The sequence below is a fragment of the Ooceraea biroi genome, chromosome 5, assembly GCF_003672135.1.
Source record: "Ooceraea biroi isolate clonal line C1 chromosome 5, Obir_v5.4, whole genome shotgun sequence".
Classification (NCBI taxonomy): Eukaryota; Metazoa; Arthropoda; class Insecta; order Hymenoptera; family Formicidae; genus Ooceraea; species Ooceraea biroi.
Genome location: NC_039510.1, coordinates 1,692,095 through 1,705,888, shown reverse-complemented (window position 1 = coordinate 1,705,888; position 13,794 = coordinate 1,692,095). Strand labels below are relative to the sequence as shown.

The window sequence follows — 13,794 nt, the reverse complement described above, 5'->3', positions numbered from 1 at the left end:
GGAGTAATTATTTATTGGTCGTATCCGTTGCGCGAATTTCGCGCGCATTTATTACAACAGCTGCGATGGTGGAGAGTTCTCGTCGCGAAACGCACGCGATTACAAACCACCGAGCTGTTGATCGTATCAACTCGATTAATTAATAACTCGTTGTACCTGAAGCCGTCATATCTGAAGTGGAACAGATAAAGTTACCTTAACGCGCGCTCGCGCGCGCGTACTCGTGCTCTCTCGCGTGCGACGATATGCAATCTAGTAATTAACTCGATACCGTCCGATATATCCAGCGCCGGATATCAGCGACGGCGAGTCGAAAATTGTTGCCAAAACTATGCGCGATGCGGAGGGGGAGGTGCGACATATTGTATCGACCGGTGGCGAGGATCACGCTTGATTTGACGCGGCGCGGAGCCTGGCCGATGGATCGATAGCGGGGTAATCTACTAGGACACACAAGGATCGGGACCTTTACAGGTCCAATTAACAAACAAACCAATTTAATTAGCATTATCAATGCAATTTCCGCACTGCCATCGGAACTAATATTGGAGGCGGCGGAGTCCACCGATGTACGTACGTAATGTACATGGTATTGGTTGTGAGCGCGAGGAGGAGAGGGAGAGAGGAGAGACGGAGAGAGGCAATGAGACGAACGGACGAGCTATGTAGTAATTCTGTAATATTGTGGGTGACGGTGGTTAGCCTTAGGGGATGGGCAAACAATGACATCCGACCAACGCGCGGCTCGATTGCCATGCCGCTGCCACCACGTCGCCGATGAATGACAATAATGTAAATTACATTATAGAATTATTTACTCGGCTTTTCGCAAATTAGAGACTGTGCACCAAAGGCTGGTGCAGGGAGAAAGAAAGAGGGAGAGAGGAAAGAAAGAAAGGAAAAAAAAGCGTCGATACGTTTAAAACGTTTGAACGCCGGATATCGTTAGCCGCAATGAAATGTCGAAGCGAATTGGCGCGCACTATTGCGCGTTTAACCGCTCGTCGCGCACACACTCTATATTGCATGGATGAGAACGTGGATTTAATCGTGACGTTGAACTAACGCGCGTGCTCAGGTATATAAATAATAAGCGATCGAGACGCATTGTGTTCGAGACCGAGCCGTTACCTGTCAAGACTTGCCGTGCAATGCGGGATACAATGTTTATTACACTGCGGTGTACACTGCGCGCGCGGCTCCCCTCGCGTGCATCTCTCCGCAAAATATTATAATACACTGGGCTGGATACGGGAAAAATTGTATAAGTTATCGCGGCGTCCATAGGAATTATTCAACGGCGTAAAGTGGCTATTAATCTCTACCGAATACTTAATCAACGTTGCTGCGAGAGTAATTTGAATAAATGGACGCGCAAAACGAACAAGCAACGGGTCGCCGAGTGCTCGAAAAAGGGCGTATCGACGGTGGTTGAAAACGCCATGCTGTAAATCTCATTCATTCGAAGCCCAAGCCAGCCGCTCGTAATTATAGGAAATCGTTGAGCCGTTATTATTTATTGACCGTGTCGTTAATGGATCAGCGGCGATTTTTTCATTTTTCCTAGTTTCACCGCACCGCGCGCGCTGCTGATACATACATAAAGAGCCAACGTTAAAACGTGTATACATGCGTGCGCGCGCCGGTTACACGTACACATATCACCGGAAATGGGAGCGGTGGCGGTAGCGCCGTAATACACTACAAACATTTGCGTTGTTTCACACTGTCCCTCATATTTGTCAGGAACTATCGTTAAACGACAACGTCTAACTCATTTGCCGCGCATTACGCCGTATAGCTTCCCCCATAATGATCCGCTAAGAGGATTCTACTGTTTCTCATTTAATCAGCGTTTTTTTAACAGGTAAACCCGGGCACATTAGTGAATGATTATGATATCGATTAGCGATATGAATATCATTACGTGAAGACGCATTCTTTTCGAAAAATGTCGAATTTCCACGGAGCTCAGTCGCGTGACAGCCCGAGAGGGCAGGTGAAAATACAATCGGCAATTTTTTTCGATACTATTTTCACCAGATCGAAAAAACTCGGGGAGATGCGCACGACGTTACACTCGAATAAACCAATTTTGCTCGGGCATTTCGCCCATTCGTTGAACACATTCGAAGCTCGACCGAATTTTTTACTTATAGAGAAGGAGAGAGCCGCGGCGTGCAAAATCGACTGCGGTTTTAATTTCCTTTCGGTCTGTGCGGACTTGTTGCGAATTTCCTTTTGTTCGTCGGCTGCTCTCGTAATAGTTGAACGTACTACATTCCACGTTCCCATTTTCAGCTGGAATGACTGCGCGAGAACGGCAGGAGGGAGGCAGGAGGGGATCATCGCGTTCGAGCATCGCTCGAAATAAATCGTTCGTAACGCGTTATTAAATTCAACGTGACAGTAATGCCCATCATCGAATTAATTTCCCGTGAAGCATCATTTCCGCTAAGACAAGCGACAACAACGTTCTTCAACCGGCTCGCACTGCTCATCGTTATCATGGCAGATTATGCATTCTCCTATAACATCGGCAGACCAGGAGCAGCCGGCGCACAAATTGGGTCGAGACGACCTGGGGATTTCAATATTCACACCGCGGTTAAAGATCAGGACTAATCCAAATACGATCCAGCTGCATTACGTAGGGGGAAATCGCCGTGCGGGCTAGGAACGTAAATGTTTGCCTCGGTGCTCCGTGGCGCAGCGTAGGGTTGCGCCCGCCTTAAGCATCGGCGAGCGTCTGAGAGCGTCTGCTAAAACTAATACATAATCCCGAGACGTCGCCCGATCCCGTGAGGACCGGCCGGCTGTGAGCTGCGCCACGATAAAACACGCGTGCAATCGAATGGCAAACTATTGCGCGCTACATGAGAGAGTTATTGCTAGAGTGCGGTGAAGAAGCGTAACGTTGTAACGACGACGTAACGTCACGACGCTCACCGTCGTCCAATCGGCCAATTTGGCAGCTCGTCTGGCGGTCTTAGCAAGTTGGCTTTTCGAAATTGCGAAACATCGTAAATAAGTGCGCTTATCTCGTCAAGTGTCGTCGCCAAACTCGGCGCTCGTCTCTGCGCTTCCGCGCGCGAATTACGGCATCGTCAAACCGAGTTTGTTCGCTTGTTAAGACAGCCATAACGGCGTCGTATCGCGAATACGAGCGCTGACGATGATGGGGAGTTCGCAGCAACTTCGGATTAAGATATCGACGAACGCGTTGCGGCGATGTACCGTGCATCGCATATTTCCATCGTCGCATTATCCGCGCGCGCTCTCTTTCCAGTCGCGTCTCGTCCGCGTCGAGACTTCCGCAAGTGAGCGATGAAAGACGCGAGAGCGAAATTTCCTCTACCGCGAGAAATAGTCGGGGCACAAACGTGTTTCCCTCGCACGTCTCGCACGGAGAGAAAGAGACGAGATATTAAGTTGTTATTGAGACGAAAGTCGTGGAGCTCCTCTAACAGGAGAGCCGGTAAGACTCATCAATTTTCCCCGGTACTTCCGATCGGTCAATCCCGCGGAGACAGCAACATCATTGCGCGCAATCCCATTGACGATGAAGAATGAAAACTCCGCTTTAACAATATCGCTTATTCAGCCGCGACGGCAGACGCGGCAGCGGTGCGGACTTTCTTCGCCCGCGGCGAGATGATCGATTGCACGACTCGCGCGCGCGAGCTCCCGCAGTCGAAGCTGCACCCGGAGCGCGTACCCGGAGCGGATCAATATATGTATAAATGCGCGGCTATCTCGTGCGTTTCATGCGTTATCCGAGAAGCGCGCACTTGAAAGCGACGGAGTGGTCAGCAAAAGCGCGCGCGGCCACTCGTGTGCTTTCGATGATTACGTCGTAAAATCGTGAAATCGCGCGCGGCACGCGCGCCGTTCATCAAGGTTGCAGTATCAGCGATCTGGAACACATTTTGCACACGAGATCGTGCCTGTTTCCGACTTGCTCGCTCGCGCGCGCGGTTCTCCATTCATCCCGGCGTCGGCGCGACTCCCGGTGCCCTCCGTTATACTTTGCGAGCAAAAGTTCTTGCTTATTCGTTCACCGAAACAAGCGCGTAATTTCGTTAGGGAACTGACGGCGCGGTGGCGCCCGGCCGGCGGTTTCGCCTCGTTATACGGGAAAACTTTCCGCGGTCCCGCATGAAAACGGCACCGCGAAGCAAGCCAGCAACAGCTGCAGCTGCAACGGCGCGCCGCGGCGCCGCTCGCCGCAATAACTCCCATTCCGCGCGATTATTATTCGCGAATTGTTTACGGTGCACCACGAGCGGTAACGACGGAAGAGTTTCTTGCCAGCGGCGACTGCGGCCCTATTTGTTACCATTTGGTGCGTAACATACGCTGACAACGGCATAAATTTCCCTTTCGTCCACCAATGCGTCGGCCTGGCTTAGCTCGGCTCAACTCTGCACACGGATAGGTATCGTGCGTGCGTCCGAGCGTGCGTGATTAGCTTCGCACGCGCCTCAGGATATATATTTCCGACCGCCGCGAGGAGAGATACCCACGAGCGTGCGGTACGAGAAAGGGAAGGTATGAGACTGAAAGGGAAAGGGGAAGAGAGAAAGAGAGAGAGAGAGAGGCCGCGGGATACAACAAATTGCCAATCTCAACCGCGGTAACCAACTGCTAAGGGTCTACTTGGGTCGCATCAACATTCCGCTCCGCAACAATTTTCCCGTTTCAGACATGATCCCGGTGTTTCTCCCTCAGTGATCCCGCTCGCGACTGCATCGGTCGGCGCCGACACAAGCGCGTGAACATGCGACCGGAACCGACTGGAAACCGCCACTGAAAAATCACGCGAACGATGATTAATATCAAGCTACACCGCTTAACCCCGTCGACTTTAATCAGTTCCGCAAGACGCGGTGCAGATGTTGTCGAGTGCGCCGTTTCGTCGCGTGTTGCCCCTTTTTCCGCGATGAACAAGGTGGCGTCTTAGAGTTTCATCACTTGGGCTTTCAGTTAATGAAGTTTATTTGGGTATACTTGCACAATCTTTACAACGTTACGGATATTGTAGGTATATTATGACATCGTATGATTAATCGCACATCGTTATCGCTAAAATGCCCGGTATGGTCCAACGTATTTACATTGTACTCTCGCATTTGCGTCTACCTAACCGAGAATATTTTTGTACAAATTCATCCAAAAGTCCTTTCTATCTTGCAGCAAGCCTTGTTCCATCTTTAGCTCTTGATTGATGTTCAAATAATTGTCTTCGCTGCCTCTAGGCTCCCAGTTTACGTCCACGAACTCGTCCAGTTTCGACGTAGGATTGCTGAAACGATCATTGTTTAGTCCTGTTCGATCTTCGTTAAGTTTTGCAACTCTGAGATTGTACAGACGTACCCGTCCTTTGCGAAATTCGTCAGTAACGTGGTGAAAATCTGCGTCATTCTCTCCGCGGGCGAGCCGGGTTGCGGTATGTTTTTCAGCATATCCGAATAGAATTCATAAGTCATTTCGTCACCGTGGGCAACGCCTAGTTGAGCGAGGCAGCAATTATGAGTAAACGCAATTTATTAAAACAGAATTTACGCAAATTGCGTCCGTCTCGGAGTGTAATGACGTAACGAATACGCGAATACGACGTTTCGCAACGGTGCTACGTAACTCGCAAACTCACCGTCATCCACGTGGTACAAATTTTTCATCATACCGAATGGAGCTTCGTAAGAGAATATGTACTCGTAAATTGGTGCCGAAATTCGGGTGCTTAATACCTCCAAGGTAAGCGCAGCCGCGGCGTCAAACATGACATCGTCCAGCATCTAAAATGCACAAACGGGCCTTAATACTCGCGTCGTTAAACTTACCGGTGCCTCGCTCAGCACAGCGGAGTGTCTCACGGTATATCCACCATCACCGTGGCGAGATATTAGCGTTAAGTACTCGCCATCATGAACTCTTTCGTGGTTTCTGTGGAGATCGACTTATCTCCGAAGTAAAAACTCTTCAGGTTCTCGCCCAGTCGGTTTTTGTGCGCGGCGTCGGTTATGTTCAAATCGTCCGGTAGAAAATCCTCAAAATTTTCGTTCATCTGATCGATATTACCTAGCATCACTGAAAAAAATATACGTTTGGACGTTTACTCGTGTGTCGCCGAGCGTGCAATCGCCGTAATGTGTGTCATCGCGGTACAGATAATGATTACTTTGCACGAAGAAGGCGGACTCGTCGGTCGTGATTCCAGCCATGACCGGCACATCGGCGATCTTGCCGGTCTTGAGGAGTGTCCAGGGATCTGCGGGTAGGAATATCTCCTGTCCTAGGTCAACCTCGACGGACGGTAGAAACGCGGCGAAACGGCCGTTCATAGTGTTCTGCAATTACGTAATCGCAGATGATTACGCACGCTGTGCGCTCGCTCATTAGCGTAATGTCTGCGTTTTCAGCTGCGCTTTGGCTCGTACAATAAGCTTCAATTAATGTAACGCTACTGGTCGTACGTGCGCAACGCAACGAGCCTTCTACGAGCCAATTAATGCGCAACGTTCGCAAATGATGAATCCGTTAAATGAGAGCCACGGTAAAAGCGACGTTATTTCGCATCCGTTCCATCGCGTACCTCGGTCTTCATCAGTTCCCCGCTGGCAGCGATCAATTCCTTGGCAGTAAATCCCGCGAGCCTGTCCACCAGCTCGGCCGAGTCGTCAGTTTCGATACCGAGCTTGTCGCCCAATTTAAACGCCAGCTCCCTGGCTTTGTAAGACATCGCCCACGTGCTCACAGCGGTCCCACTCTGCAGGATGGCAGCATTGAACAAACCTGTGCGGAACGTAACAAAATATCGTTACGCGTTTTACGCTGATTGACGATGTTTCAGGGTATTTCGATCATATCATGATCTCACCATCGGACATCGGGGACATCATGTGAAATTGGACGGAACTCGCACCGGCGTCCTCGCCGAAGATTGTAACGCGATTGGGACAACCGCCGAAGTAATGTATGTTATCCTTTACCCATTTCAGCGCCATTACCTGATCCTTCAGGCCGGCGTTGCCAGGCGCATTCTGATCGCCGGTATTTAAGAATCCTGAAAATTCATCCCTCATTCATGAGCTACGTACATTAGTCACTCACAGTATGGACTCTAAAATATTCCTAAGTTCCTAAGTCTCGGAAATCTATAGCTATATGTAGTCTATAATTCACATTATATTATTTATATTATATTATATATAATTTCTGTAACATATCTACACGCATACAATTTCGATACGTGATTTGTATATCTGCGTTGGTGTGTAGTCATTCAAACAGCCTTACAGACAGAGATTGAAAAAATTGTCTATCGAGATGATACGCACCGATCGGGCCGAGTCTGTAATTGAGCGTCACTAAGACGACATTCTTCTCGACCAAAAAATCGGGCCCGTAGAACAGGTCGTCACCGAAACCGCCGTTAAAGCTACCACCGTGGAACCATACCATCACGGCTTTACGAGCCTCTTTATCCAACACCGAGGTGTAAACGTTGATGTAGAGGCAATCTTCATTGCCCTTCATTTCTTGCTCTAGCATACAGAAGTAAGGGCAAGATGAGCGATGGTAAGTCGCATCGTACGTGCCTTCCCAGTTGTCGGCCGGCTCCGGCATCTTCAAAATAATTATTAGCACACATTAATTTATCGTACAATCTTTGCAATGTTCTCCAACTCGAATTCGCCTTTCGGACGAAAAAAGTGAAAAAAGTGTAATAAAAAAGTGAAGTAAAAATAAAAGTGTTAGGTAATATTTGGCGGTTAACTTACCTGGAATTTATTACGACCGACATTGGGTTTCGCGTAGGGTATCCCTTTAAAGCTGTAGTACTGTTTGTTCTGCAGAACGGTGTGGGTTTTCCGGCCCTTGAGAAATCCCTGAGGAATCTCCAATTGTACATCCTGCTCGGCTCGGGACAACGCAATCACGAGCGCACAAGAAAACACGAGCTTGATAAACCACATTTTTCACTATACAAGCGAATCGCGTCGTTGTCCATCTTTTATAGCTTCCGAGTATGCATTGATGAACAATAGAGCGGGAACTACACTTTACGCAATCACTATCCACGGGACATAATAGCGCGAACGGGTTACCCGTAGAGCAATTTACGAGATGCCTCTATAATCTCGCGTGTACTATATAGTCGCCACATCGAATTTTCAGGTGGAATTGTCAGGTCGGATTTCCTCAGTTTATCTTTAGCCTATGCGCATAATCTTCATTACGGTATCATAACGTGCTTCCTGAGATTTACTGTAATTCGCAGTCGAGTACGTATCGTACAGATTTGCTTTTCAAGAACTGCGAATAAAAGAGATGGATTGCTCTTTATTACCTATTATTGCTTTTTGCGGCCGCGAATGCACGCCGTAACCGCGTAAACGCAATGCAAGCAAATTCCGTTCTCAACCGACGATCTCGTATTCATCAGCCGTAATAATGATAAGCGTAATTGTGATAAGCGTAATTCCATGGAGCCATTCATCATATTTCGTTAAACGGCGTGGAATTGGATTAACGCGCGTCTTTCGAGGTGGACGCATCGGAAGTCTCGCGCGATTCTGATGAGTCATCATCGTTGATCGACGAAACGCCTATCATTATGAGTCAGCAGAATCGAAATTTTCCATAAGACTTCCGCGACTGTACGTTGAATCGAGATCTGTTTGCTGTTTACTGATCTGTTACAGATATAAACGAAGAGAATAGAATTTATAAAATTTCTCTACAGAATTATTCGCTGCACTTTGATACTGTCGATGGAAAATTGATAAAGGATTTTCACGCGGGAAAAGGGAGACCCCGGGCAGGAATATGAAAAGCGTGACGCATAATTTTACATCAATTATTTAACAAGTAGTATAGTTTCAACTTTTTCGTACATGGTAAATGCACGTCGAAAGATATTTTAGGATAATTAGTTGGTTCACGCTGTGTGAAAGTCTCCTTCCCCATATCGAAAATGCTAATTATGTTACATAACGTTATTAGCGCTCGAACATGCCAGAAATGTCGAGAAAGCCGCAGTGTTATCGTTGCCGTGGAAAATTTCAAGTAAAATTTTAAGGCAGAACGCACAAAGTGCACTCGGAATGAATAAATTTCTATAACTTTCTTTTATATCCGCGCAAATAGGAACGCGCAGACGTAAAGGGAAGAAATGAGGCGAGCACAGCTGCACAAACTAAGTAGAACGAATTTGAATGGTACCGCCATAATGATTAAAGCCATGTACCCGATGCAAACTTTACGAGTTAAGCGGTAATTAAGGTCGAGTTAAAAGAGAGAAGTACTTCGAATTTCTTCTATTTACGATATGATGTTGTATTAATATCCATGTTTATTGCACGTTGAGAATTCGCCGCGACACACAAGTATCAAACAAGACGCGCAAAGAGACAGGACCACTCTCAAGATTTAACAGTAAATAAAGCTCGGGACTTAAAAAATTCAGCAACGTAATTCGATAACGTAATCCGATAAATCGGAGAAGCTGCGAGAGCGGCGTCGACGGACGGTGCAGTCGGAAAAATATGAGATCGAAGTAAATCTTCCGCGCGCGCGCACGTGATTTTCCGGTTTAACGAACGATCCGACGGTTTCTGACAATCTGTTCGCCGCGCCCGGCAGAAGGAAGATACGTTCCGTGAGCAATTGCAGCCGTCCAGCGGCGGCGTTCCCCCGAGTGAGTTTCAGTCTGTTTCGAGCGTGCCGTCGAATTTTTCAAACTTCAACGTGATTTTCCATGGGAAGTTCCTCCGTCCGTTCCGGGTCGATCCTGGAATGATGTTCGCGCGTCCGCTCGTCGCAAACAGGGCGATGTCACGTTCGAACTCGCACCGAACGACCGATAGGTACGCGTTTGATCCACTTTGGCGATCGTCCGTTTCTCCGATCGGATTTCGATCGCGTGTTTTCGCGCAAATTAAATAGCGTTTCAGGAAATTGCGTTTACATATCGGCCGACACGAGGAGTAGGCGACTATGGAAATAAATTAGTTTGCACATTCGCGTAGATCTGCGAAGGAGAACAACCGGTCGATAAGCCGTTTTATACTGTACTACAGCGAAGAGTGAGCAAGCGAGCGAGCGAGCTTCCAACTTTTTTTCCTAAATAGAATATCCGCTTACAGCAAGCTGCTTTCAACGGTTGCCGCTGGGGAAAAGACAAAAGGGTAGACATGGGACACTTGCGAAATATGACCACTTTGTCCGCGCCCCGGGATCGACGTGGCCCCCCTCGCTTCTACGCGTACCCCAGCTGGGGAAACTTACGGTACAGTTTCACGTTTCAAAGAGACTTTCGAGTCGAATTTTAATCAACATGCTAATTTTCAAGGAACAAGCGACGCGTGAAAAGCAGCAATTTCAGGCGAGCATTATAATGTCTCGGGGTGTCCGCGCCAAGCCGCTCGACTTTGGAGAACGCGAGTGCGCCCGCAGAAGGAAACGCGGGCGCTTAAAACGTATTCTTACTTTAAATTCTTTTACGCACAATAGAATGAAAAGCCGCGCGGTATTGATTAATCTTTTCTTTCTTGCCTGTCGGCATTATTATTTCACGGACGCGACGTTCCTGCCGCGATAAAACACACGCGCACAACGTGCAAAAGTTTGCGAATACGCGACACAATTTCATCGCAACGGCCACGAGCAGTATTTCGTTGGATGTTCGGCGCGCGAGTAATTGAACAAACCGTTTGCGCGGGGGTGCAATAAAAGTGCCCACCACGATATGCGAACGCAGAAGGTCAAGTGCCCAATCGCGCAGTTTGCGAGATGTATCGCGACAGTAATAAAAGGGACCCGCGTACGGAAATTTACGAACGAACGAACGAACAAACGAATGAATGAAAGAACGAACGAACGAACGGACGGACGGACAGACGGACGGACGAGTGAGCGATCGCGACCGTTTAACCGATCGTTGTTTGCTCGTATTACGGGCCATTGACACCGGAAAAATTTCGGATAATACGAAAACGACGAGCGAACGAAATCGGCCGCCAAACGTCCAAGCGCAAAACGCGGGCGACTATATTTTTCTTCTTTTTCCCTTTCTCTCTTTTTTTTTATTTTTTTTCCGTCGCCTCTGCCCTCCGTGTCGTCACCACGTGCAAATGCCATCGTCATCGTCGATCCAGCATGTGCGATCACGCGGGCGAACGCGAGTGTGCACGCGGTGCGGACGCTGCACGCGCGAATTTGACACATTTCCGCGGAAAACGCAGAAAGCGTGCCGAGAACGTATTTTCGCGTTTTTTTCGCCTGCATGGCCGAATCAACGGGTTCGCCGTCACTCAGACGTGCCGCCACTATCCTCCCGAGCTCTTCTCTCACTTGGTTTTAACAGTTCGTTCTTCTGTGGCCGTATGTCGGCCTCCACCTCTTCCATCTTCCTCTCTCACACTTTATCACGCGCTTTTCCCCTGTCTCCACGTCCCACTCCTCTCTTTCCTGCTTTTCTCTCTCTCTCTTTCTGCACTCATTCACTACTCCATCGTACTTCCCTTTCCGCCTGTCCATTTGTCCTTTCTGGTCGCTTCACCCTCTCGTCCGCTTTGCTCTGTCACGCTGCTGCACCCTCGCCCCCTCGTGCATCTCGTCCGCCCGCAAACAATGCTGCGGCCGTACCTCCCGTGCCTACGCGCTGTTTTCGCTGAATAAATTTAATTTAAATTTCCCAGCCCGTTCGGAACGTTTATTAAGTAAATATATCACACGTGGGTGAGGCACGGCGGGTAGGTGTGAGGTAACCAGCAGCCTCGTGCACGCGAATATTTTCCGCCGGACTTGCATCGGCGAAGCCGCGGGCTCTGCACGTGTCCGTGATGCACGCGCGGTATAGCCGTCGAAATAACGCACGGCTCTCTCTCTCTCTCTCTCTCTCTCTCACTCCATGTTTATGGGATTAATTTATTAAGTTCCCCAACACGGGTCGCCCTTCCGTCCGAGTCGCTTCATCGTGCCCGGCTCGAAGCGCGCGGCACGCGAATTGGAGAACGCAGTCTCGTTCATGTGAATCGTATTAAACCACTACGAAACAATGCGGCGCGTACGCGACATACGAGGCTTGGCGTCATAAATCTCCAGCAAACTGAAATTACCGTTCTCTTTGTGTCGCGCGTCTCGCGCGATTCGCCGTTAACGATGTAACGTTGACGTTACCCGAACAACTCGCGATGTCCGAGTAAAATTCGAGCGAGACAGGCGAGAAAGGGAAACGGCAAAGGGAAGATGGGATAAAATATCATATTTGCAGCCATTAGGAAACAATTAGTCGGACGCAAGCCATCCTTTTATCTTGCGGGAAAGATATCCTACGTTCTCTCGACGTCGACTGTAACGAAGTTTGACATCCCACGTAGTCGCCTTCAAGGCAGACACGCGGAGATTCATATTATAAATTTCTCTTTCTTTTCTCTCCTGCGAGAAGCTGCCAGAAGCTGAAACAAAAATTTCTCATGCATGTATTGCGGTATTTTCGTTTTTTATATATAAATTCGTGCCGCAATTAAAGATACGCGATTAAAATGATACTGATGAAAGAATCTAGAGTAACAATTTTAATAGTTATTTTCGCGCTTATTGATAGATTTAACAATTGCCCGTATAATTAATTATCGAATTTAAATACGTAATTCATTTTGGTACATCATTAATTTTACATTGATGAACGCGATTACTGTTTGCTAGCGTATGGCACAAGATTTCGAGATTGCGTCATAAATTACATTCCGCGCAGAAAGATAATTAAAGTACGTTCAAATTAAATATATCGTACAATCTTCGCACAGATATTGCAAAGGAGTCTTCGCAAATATTGCAGAGCAAAATCTATAAAGTATTCTTAGGATAAGATTCTGTTAAGGATATATATATCCGTTCTTTATTTTCTAATTATTTTAAATAAACAGTCCGCGCCAAACATTTCGCGCCCATTCGCGTTCGTCATACTATATCCTCCGTTCGGGCGCTTCCGTCATCGCTCGGCCATTGCCGTCGGCAGCGTTCCTTCCCTTACGTGCTTCTTCTCGCACGAGCCTCGCGTGCCGTGAGCCGCGGCTGCCGTCTGGCAGCTCTGGTGCAAACGTGTACGACTAACTCCCCGATTTTGGCAACGGCGGCAATCAGATTGAATGTTTGTAAGTCATTTGTAAGCGTGAAAGTCTATTTTTGTCTCGTTTGCTCGTCAAAGTGTCGCGTGTGAATAAGATTTATAACTGAAAGCAGTATTTCCTTGCCCGCGCCGCTCCCGAAAGAGAAAAATACCGCAAGTAGAGTCCTAAATAATCAAAGAAGCGCAATCGGCGTCTCACTTACTGATTGGCTGACCGCCATGTTGAGCCCGTAATACATTCTGTTGGGAAACTAACTGCAATCGGTGTACTATAAGTGAGAAAACAATATATTTATAATATATTTATAATGTTATTTTCTACAAAAAAATATTTTAGATATCCCTGAGACATTTTTGAAACATATTTGTATTAAGAATAACCAAATGAACCAGATACATAAGCTACGTTGTATACAAATAGACAGCTGCGGGCCCAACATGGCGACCATGGGAAGCATGGAGGGGGTAACGATTGCGCTTCTCTTATTATTTAGGACTCTAACCGCAAGTACCGCGCGGAGGACACGCCCGCAGCGTCGTCATTTTCACGTTGGTGGACGTAACAATCAATAAATCGAAAGCAAAATATATTGTGATTAGAGGATTCAGTCGCGACTTTGAGTCTAGTGTTTTGAGTGTGTGTTCATTTGTTTAGC

At 47.8% G+C, this 13,794-nt stretch overlaps 2 protein-coding genes across 5 annotated transcripts in view; both read right to left on the bottom strand.

Moving 5' to 3' along the window:
* LOC105279217 (teneurin-a) overlaps nucleotides 1–13,794 on the bottom strand; it is a 458,941-nt gene that overhangs the window by 387,116 nt on the left and 58,031 nt on the right. The window lies entirely within an intron of this gene.
* Nucleotides 4,981–7,994, bottom strand: LOC105279219 (esterase FE4). The gene is made up of 9 exons (XM_011338857.3): nucleotides 7,785–7,994; nucleotides 7,341–7,629; nucleotides 6,881–7,066; nucleotides 6,596–6,795; nucleotides 6,182–6,350; nucleotides 5,924–6,090; nucleotides 5,654–5,798; nucleotides 5,377–5,509; nucleotides 4,981–5,305 (listed from the first exon to the last, which is right to left on the bottom strand). The coding sequence occupies exons 1-9, from the start codon at nucleotides 7,977–7,979 to the stop codon at nucleotides 5,143–5,145; spliced, it is 1,647 nt and encodes a 548-aa protein (XP_011337159.1). The 5' UTR covers nucleotides 7,980–7,994; the 3' UTR covers nucleotides 4,981–5,142.

Excerpts from the sequence above, each read along its gene's own strand:
- LOC105279219 (XM_011338857.3), bottom strand. The coding sequence starts at position 7,979 with ATGTGGTTTATCAAGCTCGTGTTTTCTTGTGCGCTCGTGATTGCGTTG. Across the intron at positions 7,630-7,784 it reads TCGGTCGTAATAAATTCCAG|ATGCCGGAGCCGGCCGACAA; the intron begins GTAAGTTAACCG and ends ATTATTTTGAAG. Across the intron at positions 6,351-6,595 it reads GGGAACTGATGAAGACCGAG|AACACTATGAACGGCCGTTT; the intron begins GTACGCGATGGA and ends ACGTAATTGCAG.